General features: G+C 37.3%; 1 protein-coding gene across 4 annotated transcripts in view; it reads left to right on the forward strand.

The window, feature by feature from the left end:
• Positions 1-19,357, forward strand: part of DERA (deoxyribose-phosphate aldolase) — a 120,174-nt gene that overhangs the window by 61,721 nt on the left and 39,096 nt on the right. For all 4 annotated transcript variants that reach the window (XM_030321826.1, XM_030321828.1, XM_030321829.1 and 1 more), the window contains one exon: positions 10,810-10,938. In XM_030321826.1, coding sequence (XP_030177686.1) covers positions 10,810-10,938 — 129 coding nt within the window. The remainder of the gene's footprint in view (positions 1-10,809; positions 10,939-19,357) is intronic.

Genomic DNA, 19,357 nt, shown 5'->3' on the forward strand with positions numbered 1-19,357 from the left:
CTATTTAAAAAAAAAAAAATACTTCTTTTTCTTGGTTCCACATAGTTTAGGTGCAGGATGATTGAAGCATTGTTGAATTTATATATTGGTTAGTTAATACAAATAGTATTCCCTGTGTGTTTCTATTTAGTCTGGATCTGCAGTTGGCTATAATAGAAGGCTTAATGGATAAAGAGTTTCTTTCTTTGTCAAGTTTAGCCAAAAAGTACATCTACCTCTTATGCTCTTGGGAAAAGGATGGCTTTCCTCTCCCTGGAATGCTGTGCTGGACTAGGAGACAGGCAGGGGCACCCAGCCAGCCAGCCAGCATGTAAGCCAGTCATCACTGGAGGTGGTCAGACCCAGAGCTTACCCAGAACAAATACACCATGGAACAAGAAGGGAGGATAACTCTGGGAGACCAGGAAGGGTTGAGAGCAGAGTCTTTGCATTGGATAGACTGTGGTTGGAATCCTGGCACTACCATTAGTAGCTTTTGGCCACATTGCTTTTCTGTGTCTTCTGTTCCTTCTCTGTAAGTAGGAATAATGGCATCTATTTCACAGGGTTGTAATGGGGATTAAATTAGATAATGAATGTAAATTGACCATCCATTGCCTGGCCCAGATGAATCAGTCCCTCCATGCCAGCTGCAGTTTCTTCTCTTTCCCTCTCCTCCTTTTGATGCTCATAGTATGTTGTCAAGGGAAGTAACCGTAATAGTACACGTATTGAGTAAATGAAGTAGAACTCTAAAAGACTTGGATTTTAGTCTTTGTAATTTCGCTAATTTATACCTAGTCCTTGGGCAAACACTTCACTTCTCTCTGCCTCCATTTAAATAAGCTACCAATGAGGGGATAAAACTTAATGATTTCTACAGTCCTTTAGAGCTATAATGGCCTGTGATTTTATATTTGGCGTTTTCATTGTCTGGGAGTATTATTCCCTAGATAAGGACCTATAATACGGTATTTTTTCATGATGATATTAAAGTCGACATCGAAGTTGCATTTCTTAAACAGTTCTTTGAAGAAAGCATTCACCAGAAGGGGTTCATCATCTCATAAATCTTACTGAACAGGTTTTGAAAATTAAATGCATTCCATGCTCTGTAAATATAGAGGTGTTCATTTTTTACTTTTTTTATGACCTCTCTCTGCTGCATGTATTTACCTTAATATATTACCAGTGACATTGAAATGGTATCAGATTCTGCCTTGTTCAAGAATCTTCCAGTTCTCTGAGCTCAAGACCTACAGCTGACTTTCTCTTCCATACTAGAGCACTGTCAGACATCGCCCCAAAGGTGGCTTCTTCTGTAACATTTTTCAGCATAGTGCGTTCAGTGTCGTACTTGGAAATGTTGTTTGTGTCCTGTATCTAGATCCCCCTTGTATCTTCTTCATTTCGTCAGTCCTGATTTGTTCTCCTAAACCTGGTTTGTGGAGTACATGTCTCAGGCCATCAAGAGTTTTGGGGGGAGAGAATGAAATATTGGGGCCAATGCCACAGTGTCTATCACTGTATCTTATGAAGTGGATCCTGAAAATCTTGAATCTTGGCAGCAATTTATTTTTCTTATTTGCTGATTTTTACACAAGAAGGATGGTAGAAAGAACATCTCTTAAAAGAAATTAGAATTGTTCTTTGTCTTGTAGAGTTGTTAATCAGAATATCTTATGAGAAAAGCCATCTCTAAATCTATAGACGCTGTTTGAGGAGGAATCACATAATCTATAGTCTGTGTTTTCTCTGTTTTGGGGGTTGTTTATAACAGAAAAATGCTGGAGATACTTATAGCAGCTGTATGCTTTTATGGTTTTTGTTTTTAGGCTATGATTCTTTGAAACTTCAAATAGTATTGACCAAAATGTGTGTGTTTTATCTCTTATAGGCTATTTTACTACCTGGAGTTTTAGCTCATCTCTGTTTTAGTCTTACAAGATTAATTAGTTGCCTTGGTGGATGAAAACTGTTCTTGAACATTTTGTGACTTTTTTAATTTAAAAGGTTGCTGTACACTTTATATTAAGTGTTTTACTATACATATAATTATCTTAAGAGATATTTTCAGGCCATTCATGTGCAGTGTTGAACATCTTTTCTGGTACTCAAAAAATAATTGCTTAGATATGATTCGTTAACAATTATTTTTTAAGTGCCTTTGAGTAGCATGAAATATAAAAGGAAACTACTTTATGACTTTTAGATAGGAAGCATAGGCTTTAAACACTTGGGTTTTTACTTAAACCATAATTTCTATTCACAAAAGCTTTACTAACACAGTTTTCTTTGTCTATAGCAGTGCTTTCCCAGAAAACTTTATGGATTTCCAGGTGCCCCAAGATTAAGAATATACTTCCCTTACGGGTGGAACCTGGAGAGAAACAAGATACTTTTGAATAGAGAAAAGTAAAATACTGTAGATGCAAGTTCCTGCTGACACAGGGAGGCAGAAGGGAGAGCCAGTTGTCAACCGTTTTTGGATGCTGCTTGAAACAGATGCAGTGTGACCCCCTCTGCTCCTTGGATCTACATTCTCATCACACAGGCCTTTCCCAGTGTGGCTAAGTTCTCTGACTCCTGTCGGTGAACACACTCCATCAACACAGCCTCACTTGTTTTTCAGCTGGGAATGATGAGCAGAAGGTCAGGTTACGACCTCCATTTCTCCTCCTCAGTGTGGCAGTGGTGGGAGGGATGTGGGGGGACAGACAGGAGACAACTCCTCCGCTGGTTTTGCTACTATATTGATTACGCATCTACAATGTAATATATCCTGGGTTTCTAGTACACCCACTTTTGCTACTCCTGAAAACCTCATTATAAGTCAAAACATTTATTATCAGGTTTTTAATGTGACATCACTATGCCAGCCACTTCTCTGGTGTATGTGTTTTGTTATATTTTGCATTATTCTGACTAATTTGCAGTCGTGGTGTTTGAATTCCATTTTCATTTGTCAGTCATCTTTTATAATAGTCTTCCAGATTATTATTTTTCTGTTACATGCAAGAATTATTCTTTCTTTTTTTTTTAAATGGAGAAGTTTTAGTTTCCGTACTGTTTGAATTTTTTAACAGTGAACATGGATTACATGTGAGTAGGTGAGCAGAAAAAAAATTAATGAAAGCTCTAGGGAATAAGGTCATGATGTATGCAAAGATGTAACCATAAGGACGTTTACTGAAGTATTGTTCCTAATAGCAAAAAATCTGAAACCTTAAGTATCCAATAACAGAAAAATGATTGTATAAATTATTTATCACCATGCAGGGGAAGATTGTGTAGCCATTAAAAACTGGGCTACAAACCTATATTTATTAATATGGAAAGATGTCTATGATATTTCAAGGGGAAAAAGCAGGCAATATGTACCATATATAATCAAATATTTTTTGTTTAAAAAATAGAATAGTTGATAATCTTGAAAGCCCTTCCGTAAGAAAAAATATCTAGATGCTAAATAAGTCACAATAGTATATGAAATATATCTTTTTAACTTTTATTTTTGAGTAATTTTAAACTTACAGAAAAGTTGCAAAAATCGTACACAGAACTATTTACTCTTCACTGAGATTCCACAGTTATTAAATTTTGCCCCATTTGCCTTTTGTCTTCTCATTATCTTTGTGTGTGTACGTGTGTGTGTTTATAAAATTATATATGTGTAATTATTTCAATTTTTTGAGATTAAGTTGCAGACCCGTTGGTCCATTAGTCATGAATATTTCAGTGTATATTTTCTAAAAACAAGAACACTTGTACCAAGCCACAGTATACCATCAAAATCAGGAAATTAACACTGATAGCATACTACCATTAAATCCATAGGCTTTGTTCAAATTTTGCAGATTGTCTCAAAAATGGTCTTTATTAGTTTTGGGATCAATGGTTACATGTCTGTCTAGTCTTCTTCACTCTGGAACAGTCCTCAATCTTTCCTTGAGTGTGAAGAATAGGTGCCTGTTATTTTGCAAAATGTGCTTCAGTTGGGTTTATTTGATGTTTTTCTCATGATTAGATTCAAGTTATATATTTTGGGGAGAAATACCACAGAAGTTTTGCTCAGTTCTTCTCAGTGCATTATGTCGGGAGTCCTAAGATGTGCATTTGTCCCATTATTGAGGATGTTAAGTTTTAATTGGCTAAGATGCTTTCTGGCAAGTTTCTCCATTATAAAATTAATAAGTATTTTGTGTTTTTTGTTAAAGTTTATGTATTTGAGAAAGAGAGAGAGAGAGAGAAGAGAGTGCGTGCAAGCACAGGGAGGGGCAGAGAGCAAGGGAGAGAGAGGATCCCAAGCAGGCTCCATGCTGTCAGCGCAGAGGCTGATGCAGGGCTTGATCTCATGGACTATGAGCTCAAACCAAGAGTTGGACACTTAACTGACCGAGCCACCCAGGTGCCCCAGTATTTTGTGTTTTAACAAGTAATTAATACAGAAATGAATGGAGATATTTTGAGATTGTATTAATATCCTGTTCCTCATCTAACTTTATTCGGTAGTTTTAGCATTCATTCATAATTCTTCAGTTATTACTCTGATATTTGTCAAATGGTGGTTTTCTAGTTCCATCATTTCTTCTATACTTACTAGTTAGCATTACCTTCTCCTCTCCTACTTTTTTTTTTTCCTTTCTGTTTATAAGAGCTCATGGAGTCCTATTGGACTCAATTGGTTATAATCCATTACTGTCATTATTTATTATTGATATTCAGATTATCCCAGATTTGGCCAGTAGGCGCTGTGTTGGATTGTTCTTCTGTCCTTTTGACATGTTCATATTATTCTTTGACATGTTCAAGAAGTTCCTTGAATTCTTATCATGGATATTTCAGGCTTATCTTTAACTTTTTTTCTGCGCTAGTCCTGGAATCGGCCATTTTTCCAAGGAGGTCTACTTTCTTTTAGTGAAGATTGATTTTTAGAAATCAAGATCTGGGTGCTAGGTGTGCTCACTGCTGTAAGGCTGTTGTTTCTAGGTCTTCTCAGTGGACAGATGTAGGAAATGCATGAATTTTCACATATACACAATGTGCACATATAAATACACGTGCATTTATATCTGTCTGTCCATCTATCTATAATCTATCTGTATCAGAAACTATGAGTTCACACTGATGATTTCCTCACAAGCCAACATCAAATGGCTATTCTTGCCCACTCCCCTTTCTATATTTGTGTCCCTCTTTCTTGTCATGAGAAATCTTGTTCCCATTATCCTCAGTATATTTATTTAGTTGATCAATTTCCATGTGTGGAACAGTCTCTTGACCACATAGGCTGTCTCCCTCGTCTAATACTGTGCACCCAGGGTGGTTGAGCTCACCAAGTCCTCCAGAATTCCCAGTCCTCACTGATGAGGATGTCCACCCCCCAACCCTGATCTGGCAGCATGTTAACCTGGAGTTTCTCAAGGCCCCAGTGATGTGCCAGGCTCAAGTTTCCCCCACCCTTCATGGTAGTGACCAAATGAGACTACTCTGCTCCCCATCTCTCTCTGGCCGAGAGCTCCCACAAAGTAGAGATCCAAATCATCTTTCTAAACCAATAGCAAGAAGCTGTTGTAATTACAACAGTGTAACATTTTAGAGCAAATTAAAGTTTGTCTTCATTTTTATATCTGCTTATTATTAAAGGTGGAACCAAGAGAAAAATAATGTATTATCTTCATGATTATTTAAATAATTTTTTTTACATTTCTTTCTAGGATTTAAGATGTGTTTGAGCTCTCAAAGTAAAGATCTTCTATCCAATCTTGAATAGAAACATGATGCTTGGAGAGGTTTCGTAACTTTCCCAAGTGACATGGCTAATCAGTGGGCAAGCAAGTGCGGAAAAGTCCGGATTCAGACACGTGAACTTCTCTACGACATAATGTCAGAATGTGCTGTTCTGATCTTAACCAGAAGGCTTATAGAGCAAGTTATAGGTCTTTTTAGCATATTAAATCATACAGAATTAACTGTTTTATGTTTCTGAATTATCTTAGAACTTTTCAGTTTCCTCAACTTTGTTTTCCCTAGAAAAATGAAAGTCAGCTTCTGGGTTTATAATGTTCATCTATAATGTTAGTAATTTGAACTAAATGAGAGTTGACATCCCTTTAGGTTCTAGGTTTTGATTACTATATTGTGCTAAGTTCTTCAGTTCATGTCCTTGAGAACATATTGTAAGGACAGCATGCATGTAGCTGCCTGTGTGTATGCATGTGGGGGGATAAAGGCAGCAAAGTGTGAGGAAATTTTAGGCAACTCATTCATCTCTCTACATTTCACTTTTTGTATATGAAATGTGAAGCTAACTACCAGCTACCCCACAGGGATGTTTAAATGATGTGTAGAAAACACTGAGCATTTTTGCAGGAAGATGCTTTGAAAACTGATGGGGTTTCTCATTCTTTTGAGTAGCTACTCCTCCTGAAGAGTTTTTTTTGGAAAGAGGATCTATTGAACTTGTTAATTCCACTGTGATTTCTTCCTCCACATGTGTATTCCACTAGCAATCATATAAATCCACATCCTGCTGTCCTTTCCCGCTAATGTGGAGGAAAATCCACCCATTAGTTTTTCCATTGTTTTGCTCATTTATACTGAAAGGTAAGTGACCGTTGAGTATGTTGAACGACATTATGATTTGGGATTTACAGTTACACTTCAGCCATCACGTTACTTTAAAGAAAAAATTTTTTTAAATGTTTATTTATTTTTGAGAGAGACAGAGACGGAGCACAAGTGGGGGAGAGGCAGAGAGAGGGGGAGACACAGAATCCAAAGCAGGCTCCAGGCTCTGGGCTGTCAGCACAGAGCCCGACACGGGGCTCGAACCCATGAGCTGCGAGATCCTGACCTGAGCCGAAGTTGGGCACTTAACCAACTGAGCCACTCAGAGGCCCCTCCATCATGTTACTCTGATTTTCATATGTCATCTATCACTGTGATGCCAAGGTGCTTAGAACACCTGGACACTAATAATGCTTATTTGTGGCTTCTGTCGTTTGTGTTGGAGTGAAGTGGTCTGTTTTCCTTATATGTTAAATTTGTAAATTCTATAACTACTAAGACAGTGCTTACTTTGTTTTGTTTTTCAAAGTTACTTTTGCATTTCTGGAAGTATATAAGAAAAAATATGGAAATCTAGTATTGGATGATTAAACGCCTACTAATTGCCTTGTTCCATTCTAAACATATATACTGTTTTATCTCATCTTCACAAAAATATGGGAGCAAACTGAAGCTCCCTAAGTGATCAAGCTTAGGAAAATGGAATGATTCCTGTAAATTTACGTAACCAGCAAGTAATAGAACTCTTATCCCAGGAGTCTGGGAGCATGGGCTCCAAGTAAAAAAAAAACGTTCGTGATGTAATAAACATTTCCCCACCAGTCTGCTTTCTAGGCCCCAAAGAGGTTGTGTTTATGTTCTTTAAGAAACATAGATCATGGTGTCCTCTGCTTTTATAAGTTGCTATATGTCTGAACCTGATAAGCACTCAGCAACGACAGCAACAGCACCACCACCAGTGCCAGCAACAGGGAAACAAGTAGCTGACAGTTTTTGAGCATTAATACATGTCCCAGACACCATCCTTAGCACTTTATACATATTAGTCTATTTGATACTTGAAATAACTCCATGAGGTGTGCATACCTCAATTATCCTCATTTTATAGAAGAGGAAACTGAGAGTTTAAGAGTTAATCGCCCAAATCACACAACAAATTCGTGTTGAAGCTAGAATATGAACCCCAGGCAGTGTGGCACCAATGCTATTGTCCCACACCATACCAGATTTCTCAGTAAATACTTGTTATACTAGAATTATGAGTTGGAAACTAATGAAACCAGTTCAGATTAGGTTAAACTGAAAAGGCATCTGTTAGGAGGACATGGAATAGCTCACTGAGTCGGTAAGAAGCCTGGGGAACCAGGCTTGGAAAACAGGCAGGTCCATGAAAGACTGGGGAGCAGAGAATACAGCTGGATGTGCCGTGGGAAGTGTGGTTACGGGGCCACTTCTGATGCTGCCGTCACTGGCCAGCACAGGTACCGTGCTGCTGGCACGGGGCCACGGGGCCACAGGGCCACGGGACTCTCGGATCTGCTGCCATTGAGGATGTCGCAGTAGGAATACTAATGAACACCTTGAATGCTCTGTCATCTTTGCGTAACTCAGTAAGATTCAGAGGCCCAGATAGAAGCATTTGCTTGTTCGGAGTCCAGGCCACATTTTCCAAAGGACAGGTCCAGTGTGCTTTTTGATTGAATTACTCTGGGCAGAATAGTAACAAGAAAAAAATGACAAACAACTTCAGTAGTTGAACTCTAAAGATTAAGATACTTTCTCAGAAAAACTTGACCCTGTTATGTGGTGAGATAGGTCAGTTAAATGATGTGAGGAGTTGGTGGTTAAAGAATGAGAAAGCACTGGTTACTTATTTGTTTAAATCCAGTTATGTGCTGATGACTATTTTGGGTTCATTCTGTTTGGATCATGGATTACAGGGCATAATAACTTCCAGGTGGCTGATAATTGAGTCGTAAAGTACATGGGTTTTTTTTTTTTTTTTTTCTGATTAATTTTAACTGTAGGTAAAGAAATGGACTGGATATCAAAAGGTAATACTCTTTAGAAAAAGGCTGATAGTTTTGTTCTTAAATATGATTGGGATCAACGTTTTAAGAATTTTGTTGTACAGATCAAACTTTACTTTAACAAATGTTGTAATAAAACATTTCAAGCCTTATCTGATGACTCACTGATTTTAAGCACTAATCCATATAACAAGATTTTGGTGCAGTACAAGGAGTTGGGTCAGGCCATGAATAAGATTTGGCTTTTATCACACAACACTTAATTAAAACTCATTTCACTAGGTTTCTGAGCTTAAGAATAATGGTTACACTTTTTGAGTGCTTACAATCAGCCAGACAATGTGCAGAGTACTTTGTATATATCTTCCCTTTTATTCCTCATAATAACCCTATAATGTAAGTATTATTATTGACACTTCAAGGATGGAACCGAGGCTGAGAATTACTTGCCCAAGGTCACGCAAGAAGAGATGCAATTGGGTTTTAAATCCACATTTGTCTGGCTCTCCAGCCTGCTTTTGATGGCAACACTGCACTGTGGAAGAAAAGTCATTAATTAAATCGCAAGTTAACTCTGGGGTAGCATTCTTGAATTTTTAGATCAAGAGATTTCCTTGTCAGTAGTTCTTAGAGAACAACTTCCTGTTTTCAGATTCAGTAACTCAGGAAATGTCATTCCATCCAAGATTCATTCCCTGAGTTAAAAGAATATAAATTGTTATTGCCACGTAGTCGTTGTTGTCTATGCCATTCTCACACATGTTGTCATATGGGATGTGTGGGAGAGATGATTTCTCACAATTTGGGTAGGATGGGCAGGGTGAGGTAGGCGGTGTGTCATCTCAGATCGTCTCTAATGCTCAAAACCACTGATTATTAGGGATTTGTGAAAGTATTTAGCCCTTTCTTGAAAAACCTTCTGTGGGTGCCATCTTTTGACGGGGTCAAACTCTAACATTTACCAAGCATCCTGTAATGGAATTTTTGCTTTTATTTGTGTTCACTTTTCACTTGGAGCTTCAAGTTCAGTTCAGATTTTCTAGGATCGGGAAGGCAAGTTTTCTTCATTGTGTTATAACTTTCACGATTTTGACTGAGTTTGGTGACTTGTGACCAATTTTTAGTCTTTTACATGTACTTTAGTAAACCAGTGAATTACGGAAGTCTCATCTCCACATTAAAAACCACTTCCCCTAACCCTAACCTTAGTACGAATTTTTCTTTCCTGCTCAGTGTAGTCTGTGCGCTCGTAGAACTACTTCCTATGAAACACACACACGCAGAGGAACAAAAAAAGCGCTGGTAGTCCTGATCGTGTAGTAATAGCCCAAGTTCAAGGAATGAATGCAGCCAACGTGATACAGGATAAGAGCCAAAACCCACTGGTGTCATGCCAGAAGATGATGTTAAATAATTTTTCAAAAATTTAATACTCATTATACTGATTTTGTTTACTAAAATTCTGTCAATTCTTTTTGAATATGAAATGTTCTCCCCCTTGATTTTCTTTTTGTTATGAGGATAGTTTTTTTTTTTTACATGTATGTTTTTCAAAAATCTGCTTTCAGGGTATCAAGTGGAGCCCTCAAAAGCCAGATGTGGTACTGGGGTTAATAGATTCAAGGCTGCACCTAGGAGCCCCTCTACAACTGGCTCTGTGCACATACATCCAGCATACCTGGCTAGGCTCAGTGCTTTTTAGTCAGATATATAGATACATGTCCTGGCAGCGAGTGGGGAAAGCTGTTATGTCTTCATTGTCATTAGCAGAGCTCTCAGGAAAGGCCTGCTTTATATTCTAACAGGAGAACTTATTATGTGTGAATGGAAGAATTAATAAGGACCTGAGGTTTCCTCAGTTTGCAGAGCGGTACACCCCCATATGTATGGTGGATAAATGTCTTTTTTTCTTGTAAGTAACCAACATATGGGAGAGGTAGAAATTATTTGTAATTTGCATGTCATTATAATGATAATTTAAAAAGCGGCATGGTTCTGGACCTCTGGCAGGGGCTTAGAAAGTTTCATGGTAGCAAACTAAGCATTTCTTGTAACAGGATGTGAATGGCAACAGAATGCTCTAGGCGATATTAAATTGGGGTGATTTTTAGTAAGTGACAAATGTTTTATGTTTCCTAAATCTGAGATGGGTTCTACCAGCTCCAAATGGCTGCCAAGTTATGTTATCACTTGCCTGCTTTGTAACTGCCTCAATTATTTCCTTCCCCAGCCCTGTATGATGAGATTCGTCAGTTTCGCAAGGCCTGTGGGGAGGCTCATCTCAAAACCATCTTAGCAACAGGAGAACTTGGATCTCTTACTAATGTCTATAAAGCCAGTATGATAGCAATGATGGCAGGTAAGTGTTCTATATTCAAAGGATGATATATGTTGAATTGATGTTTTTAGGAGAAATAAGTAAGTGAAAAGATTTGGCTGTTAGCTAAAAAGTGCTAACTGCTTGGAAATTTTTGTGGGAGGGGTCAGATATTTTGTGAATACATGTACAGTGTGAAGTGGTCACAAACTTGGCTTTCTTCCACATTTTTTTGTGGCATTTTATCGCTGCACTATCCTTGGAAGGCAGTAGATGGCTCTCTTGTTAGTGAATTGCCTTCTTGTTATTCTTTGATTATTCATTCATCAACATATGTTAGACAGGAATTTCTTTAACTCTGACTTATTCCTCTCTGTGAATTTAAGTGTTTGATTTTTCCCAGAGATGTATATCTATACTGTCTAAGGCAGCATGTGCTTTTGTTTGCGTTAATTTTTCTTTTTAAATGTAGTGCAGTATCATTGCTTTTTATACTTTCAAGCGCAGGTTGAGCTTATTCTTCATCTCCATGAACAGCAGGCCTGTCCATTCGTACATCCAAGCTTGAATCCTGGGAGTCCAGCTTGATTCCTTCTTTTCCTCATCTTCACATAAACCAGTGGACAAGTCTTGAGAACTCTGCCTCTTCACCATGTCTAATACATCTTCACTCCATCCTGCGTTCTGCTGTCTTCAGCCATTGCCATCCCCCACATGGATCACTCCAGTCTCCTAAATACTTGCCCTTGTCTCCGCGTTTGTCCCCTTCCAATCTGTGTTCCACACTGTTGCCAGAATGATCTCTTAAAAATGTTAATTCGATTTTGGTATTGCCTGCTTAAAATCCTTCCGTGGCTTACGCTGTCTCCGAACCCTATCGGAGACAAAGAAAGATACTTGTGCACCTGTAGACTTGAGCTAATATTTGCCAGCAGGGCACCTGAGAATCCAGTGGGTTTAATGTAATCTTGCCACCAAATGATTCTTTTACAACATAAGACAATGTGAAGGTGTAGGGTATATGAGGAGAAGAGGTGATGGAGGGAGCAGCCTTCTCTTCAGCAAGATGTGAAGGAAATGTAGTTCACTTATACAAATGAGAAACAACACACACACCAGACCTTCACTAGACACTGTATTCTACACTGCCCCCCTCCACTCTCACATCACTTTCTGAGGGCCAGGGTCACCACCAGGGGCACCTGGCCTGCTCACTTGAAAAAAGAAATCCTTCAGTGGCTTCCCTTCATCTTCAAGGTAAAATATAAATTCCTTCAGGCTGCTTTTAAGAAAAGGTCCTTCTTTTTTTTTTTTTTTTTAAATTTTTTTTTTCAACGTTTATTTATTTTTGGGACAGAAAGAGACAGAGCATGAACGGGGGAGGGGCAGAGAGAGAGGGAGACACAGAATCGGAAACAGGCTCCAGGCTCCGAGCCGTCAGCCCAGAGCCCGACGCGGGTCTCGAACTCACGGACCGCGAGATCGTGACCCGGCTGAAGTCGGACGCTTAACCGACTGCACCACCCAGGCGCCCCGAAAAGGTCCTTCTTAAGACCCTGCCTGTGCCTCTATAGTCTCCTCATTTTCCCTTCATAACATATTCTCCAGCTGTATGCAATTCCTTGTGCCCTGCAGATGGCACCATCCAGACCTTTCAAGTCTTTATACGTGCTGTGCCTCCTGCCCAGAATGCCTTTTGCCCAAGTAATTCCTTAACATCTTTGGATTCAGCAGAGGTGTCACTTTTTTTCAAGAGTGTTCCCCTAATACTGCTTCCTCCCCTACCACTTGGTTCATTATCTCCTCTGTTTGCCCCCATAACATTCCATTGAAACCTCAGTCAGATGACATATCCTAATTGAGTACAGTATTGAATTTCTAAGTGCCTTACCAGTGGCTCCATGTTTGGGTGAAGATACGTGACTTCTCAGGTTTTCAATCTGGGCCTCTTTTGTAGTCACCCTCTAGATTTTTATACTCGGGTACTTTTTGAGTACTGTCAGACCTAGCATTGTTCCTTGGAACTCTACTGAAAATCAGCCAGCTAGGTATTCGTGAAGCTGTTGCTCTGCTCATTGCCAGTCTTTTTGTATGATGTCTGCTCTGGTTGTCTCATTTAGAGCAAAATGAAAATCTAAGGATAAGGAGGATTGGAACACTTTATCTGTTATACTGGCATTTCAGAGGTCCACAATAAGATGAGTCACTGCAACCCTTATGATCCTGGATGAAGCCCCTTGGAGTCCTAGGTAGACCAGTGACTCATGCTCCCTGCCAAGACAATGGATTGCTAGCCTAGAATGCTGTGATCCAGGTCACAACAAAAGTGTATTCATTCATTCATTCATTCCAACCCTACCCTACTCAGTGCTGCTCACGATGGGAACATGTCTGAAAGCCACTCTTCTACTCTCCACCCTACCCATCCACAGAAAAAAGTGTGAGTAGGAACATGCTCTCACCTGTCTTTTCCTGTCTGCTTATATCCCTGCCCACATTGTTATTTATCTCTTTCATTTCTTCTTTTAATCGGTGTCTGTTGAGCACTTACTGTTGGTAATAAGACTTGTATTTGTGTTGTGCTTTACCAGATACTTTAAAATAATATTCCCTCATCTTCACATCAACCCTGTGGTAATGAAGAAACTTAAAAAGTAACTTGTTTTAGGTCACATATTATATATATTTTAGGTCATATATCTGTCTAACAGATAACATATAGTTATTATTTGAACCCAGGTCTTCTGGCTCCAGGGTTACTGCTTTATCAGCTGTAACACTGCTGTCTCTCAAGGTACCATTTAGGACCTTTGCAAGGTAATAGCAAGTGAAAGCATCCAGCATACTTCCTGGCCCATAGTTTATGGTTCCTAGTGTCTTAAGAAGGTATATGATAGAAAGTATGTTTTGAAGAATTGTTAAAAAATTTGGACTAAATTTACATTTATATAAGTTACAGCTCTACTTCTTTGGTATTTTTTATTTATTTTTTCCTTAAAAATCAACTTCATTGAGGTAAATTTATGCACGTTGAGTTCTTAAGTGTATGATATGATGACTTTTTACAATCTGTATTTTCCATCATCTCAGAAATATTCTCTGTGCCCCTTTGCTTTCAGATTCCAGCCTTTTTACCTTCTGTCCCAGCTGCTATCAGTGCTCTGATTTTATCATCATAGATTGGCTTTGCCAGTTTAAGAACATCATATAGTTCTACAGTATACACTCTTTTGTGCTTTTTATCCCTCCATCCCCAAGATAATAGCTGTGAGATCTATCCATGTTGTTCTGTGTGTAAGGAGTTTGCTTAGGGGTATTCCATTGTATAAATAAAGTGAGTTGCCAAATTTACTGACATCAAGTATATAATATCCCTATGTCTATAGGGTCTGTAGTTATACCTCATTTTTTACTGCTGGTGTTGTCAATTTTGTTTTCTTTCCTGTTGTTCTTTTCCCTTTCTTTCTTTCTTTCTTTCTTTCTTTCTTTCTTTCTTTCTTAGAAAAGAGTCTTGCTGGGGGTCTGCCAATTTTATTAATCTTTCAAAGAGCCAACTTTTTGCTTTGTTTTTTTTTCATTGTCATTCAGCTAAAAATAATTCTAATTTTCCTTGTGATTTCTCTTGTTATTTAGAATGTTATTGGAGTGTTATCTAGAATAAATGTTTACACTGGAGCACCTAAATACATTAAGCAAATATTAACGGACATAAAGAGAGAAATCAACAGAATGTTTAACCTCCAAGTATTCTATGCTTTTCTAGATATCTTACTGTTATTGACTTATAACTTAAAATTATGTTATGCTCTGAGAGAATCTGAAAGAATCTTTTGTCTTTTGAAATTAAAGAAATTTATAGGCCATTTTATGGTGTAGTTAAGCATATGCTTCAAGTGCACTTGAAAATAATGTCATATACATGACATTATATATTATATATAATATTGCAGGTATTAGTGGTAGTGTTCTGTAAATATCAACTTGGTCAAGTTAGTTAATTGTATTTTTCAGGTCTGGTTTTGTTTTATTTTGTTTTGGTCTACTTGTTCTATTTATTACCAAGATAAGGGTGTTAAAGTCTCTAAATATGATTGTGGATTTGTCTACTTATCTCTTTAGTTTTGTCAGCTTTTTCTAAATGTATCTTGGAGCTTTGTTATTAAGCATATACGCTTTTAAGATTGTTATGTTGAGGTTTTGAATTAGTGCATTCATTAAGGTATGTCCCTCTTAATCTCTGCTACTAGTCCTGTCTTATATATATTTATATATTTAAAACTCTCTTTCATAGGCAGTCTTTTTTTTTAATCCATTTTGAGAATCTGTGCTTTTTAATTGGAGTGTTTTACTCATTTTAACTTCACATAATTTTTGACATGATAGGATTTAAGTCTGTCATCTTGCAATTAGTTTCCTGTTTGTTCTGATCCATTTTTTTTTCCTGCTACCTTTTGGGTTCATGAAATATTTGATAGCATTTCATCTTATTTTTTTCTATTGGCTTTTTATCTACAGCCTTTTAGTACTTTTCAAGTAGTTGCTCTAGCACTTACAATATGCATCCCTTAACGACAGTTTACTTAAAATTGATATTCTACTTTATACTTCATGTAAGAACCTTAATAACAGTCCCATTTACACCCTCATTAGTCCTTTGAATTATTTTGGTGTTCTTCTTCATCCACCTATTTATAAATGCCTCCTTAAAATGATGCAATTTTTGTTTTAACAGTCCTTTGCTTTTAATTAAATCAAAAGAAAACTAAGCAAAACCAGTCTTTTATATTTTCTCACACATATATCATTTCTGTCTTTATTCCTTCCTGTAAGCCGGCCAGTGACTAATTCTCTTAGGTTTTGTTCAGCTGAAAATGTCTTCATTTCACACTCAAGTTTCAAGGATCATTTGCTGAATATAGAGTTCTAGGTTACAGTTTTACTTTTATTTCAGTGCTTTAAACATGTCGTTCCATTTCTTGGAATTCCATTTTTTCTTGTTTTCCTGTAAGTAATGTTTCATCTTACTCTGGCTACGGTTAATCAATATTTTCTCTTTATCTGTTTTTCACTGATTTGACCATGATGTGCCTAAATGTGGTCTTCTTTGTATTTATCATGTTTTTAGTTTGCTGAGCTTTTTGCATTTGTAGGTTGATGTTTTCCACCCGTTTTTGGACATTTTATAATTATTTTTTCAAATATATTTTCTACCCATTTGTCTCTTTCCTTTCTAGGACTCTAAGTACATGAGTGTTAGATTTTATCCCACAGGTTATTGAGGTCCTGTTAATTTTAATTTTAATTTTAATCTTTTTTCCTCCCTCTGTACTTTTGATTGGCTAATTTACATGGAACTTCAAGTTCATTGACCTTTATTTTCTATCTCAAATTTGCTTTTAAGCCCATCCAGTGAAATTCATGCTATTGTACATTTTTAGTTTTAGAAATCCCATTTAATTCTTTTTTAGGATTTTCATTTCTCTGCTGATGTTCAACATTTTTTGACTCATTGGGATCATGTTTTCCTATAAGTCCTTGTGAACATTTTTTTAATAGTTGATTACAAGTCTTTATCAGCTAATTTGTATGTCTGGATTATCTCAGGGTTTATATCTTGAGCTGCCAGTTTTCCAGTGCCTGAAAATAGTTGCCTTTTATATTTTATTCCACTATATGTTCATTTATAGCAGGAAGGTAAATCTGGTAACATCTATTCTGTCGTGTTTGCAATTCTTCATGGCTTTTGTTTTCTTGTTAATTTAGCATGGAAATCTCAAAAGGAAAGGTATTTTATCATTTACATTCATAGTAATTATCTTGTAATATGGATAGCCATTTAGATTATTGCAGAATTCTCTGGAGACTAGGCTACAGATACGTAACTGTGTAAGTCTGGTATCACATATCATTGTAAATAAAAAGTTAGTTAACCAAAGTGTTCACATTTTTGGTCAACTAAATGCTCAGTAGCCTACTTTTAGTTTAATTTTGCTTAGGAGTCTTTTAAATGTTTTAGAGAAAGGCACCATGGGTCATGGGAGTTAGAAGACCCAGACTCCTGTTCTTTTTTTGCACAGTTTATAACCTTAAGTGAATAAATTAATCTGATTATTAATTCAAATTAAGTAGTGTGTATGGCTGCATTATAAAGTATAAAGTAAGTACTTTGCAGGTTATTAAAAAATACCAGCGTACCTTCCTATGCCATACTACCTCAGTCAGGAAGGAAATATAATGGCATTTTTTTCCCCTAGACTATCACAAGGCATTCTTCAGACTACCACTTTTTAAGAACCATTTGGCGTAGCTGTAGGAGATATAATGTATTGAGCTGGATTCCATTCTGTACTGATCTTAAAGCTTATTAATGTGTTTGTAGGATTGTTCAGTGACTGTTAGATAGGAACTTGTTTTGTCAACTTTGGCTCTGTCTTAAAAAAGAAAGGTGTGAAAAGAATCTGATTAGTTGAGAATCACCATTAGATGTGGTCCAGTTAATTTTTTTATGCTACATTTCTCAGCTATGGCCATTTGTCGTATTTCCTAATTCTTTTACTCTGGAAACTATAGCAGCCACCTTAGCTCTCAGATGTGATTCGTAATAAAATGTCATTTAACTAGGGATCGAATCCTCAGCAGCCACAATGATCCAGAACCAAACCAGGAACCAGGGGAAAAAGAAAGAAAACCTTTCAAAGAGATGAAATATATGTAATATAATCTACAATGCAACAACAATAATAGATGATGACATTTCTTGAACATTTACTGTGTAACAGGTACTATTTTAAGGGCTTTATGTATATTTACATTTAACCTTCACACCAATTCTATGAGGTAGGTACTTTTCCATGGAAAAATGAAAACATCAGTTAAAAAGGATTTTTTGTGCTGATGCTGTATGGTCATTATTGATATTTGGAAACATTCCAGATACTTCTGTCTTTGTTACATTATTTCCTCTGTCTGTTACAGCTTTCTCTCCTTCCCTTAGGTGTTTTTAAAGATTTAAATAAAATTTCCATACTTTGTCAAATCTCTCCATGATCCTCTAGGGGCAGAATTACTTAATTGTTCATACCATTGTGCTCCTAGGACAGTTGTAAATACTAGTAGCATTTGTCATACAGTATCATCATCACTTGTTTCACCTGTTGAGTTTTTTGCAAAACTATGAACCCCCCTGAGCCAGGGGCTGTATCATACTTATTTATATTCCTCTGTGATTACTACCATTCCAGGCATCTAGGAGAGCCTAAAAAAAATTTTGAAATGCACGAATGAATGGATGAGAAAGAAAGATAGAGGTAAAGAAAAGTAGGGGCGCCTGGGTGGCTCAGTTAGTTAAGCGTCTGTCTGACTTCGGCTCAGGTCATGATCTCACAGCTCCTGGGTTCGAGCCCTACATTGGGCTCTGTGCTGACCGCTCAGAGCCTGGAGCCTGCTTCGGACTCTGTGTGTGTGTGTCTCTGCCCCTCCCCTACTCATGCTCTGTCTCTCTCTCTCTCTCAAAGATAAATAAATAAACATTAAAAAAAAAAAAAAAGGAAAAGGAAGAACATGCAAAATAGAAATTGAAGATTTAGGCTCCTCTTTCTATACGTGCCACGACCTTGTAGAGTTTGGAGATGTTATTTTGAGCTCAAAATCTTGTTCTAATTGAACAAAAAGATAGATAATTTATACCTTTGACAAAGAGATTATGTATTTGAGTATTGTTCAGATGATCTAAGCAGTGGTATGACCTATAAAAGGTTTGTGAGGATTCTAAGGCAGCTTGAGGGCCAAGAAAGAACTAAAAAAAACTTCCTGCCTTGGCTTTTTGGTCAAAGAAAATGGATCTTCCCTTGACATTACTGGAAATGTGGTGAGAGAGATACAAATAAAGGAGGAGGAGAGGTAGGAGTAAACAATTTGAAGGGAATATAATCAGAAAAGAGAAACGAGAGCCATAGTTTTTCATCAAACAATCCAAGAACAAAGTGATAGGAAGTAAGATAGAAAGGGAAACATGCTTATAGAAAAGAGAAGTCTAAAGCAGGTCAATCTACTGCTAAGGGATTTCAGCCCTGAAAACGTACACATTAAGAATAATGCCAGAGTGTAGAAAAGTGGCTTTATCTTTCAGTAGCGGTGGACTGTTCACACACATGCAACAGCTAACAAGCCCCGCTCTGAAGTTATTCTAGACCTTATCTTTGGAAATAATGCAGGCATGATAAATAAGGTTGGAGTAGAAAAGCACTAAAGATGCAATCATAATGTCATCAGGTTTGAATTGCTGATGAAGATCTGTGGGAAGAGTACTAACACAAAAATATGGGGCTCGAGAAAAAGCAGACCGTGAAGGAATGCAAAATGAGTTTTGAACTTGGCTGGAATTTTGTAATGTATAGGAAATCAAAAACGAAAAAAGTAGGAACCAAGGGAGGGGATATTTGAAATTCAACCCAATAAGATC

The sequence above is a fragment of the Lynx canadensis genome, chromosome B4 (assembly GCF_007474595.2).
Source record: "Lynx canadensis isolate LIC74 chromosome B4, mLynCan4.pri.v2, whole genome shotgun sequence".
NCBI classification, from domain to species: domain Eukaryota; kingdom Metazoa; phylum Chordata; class Mammalia; order Carnivora; family Felidae; genus Lynx; species Lynx canadensis.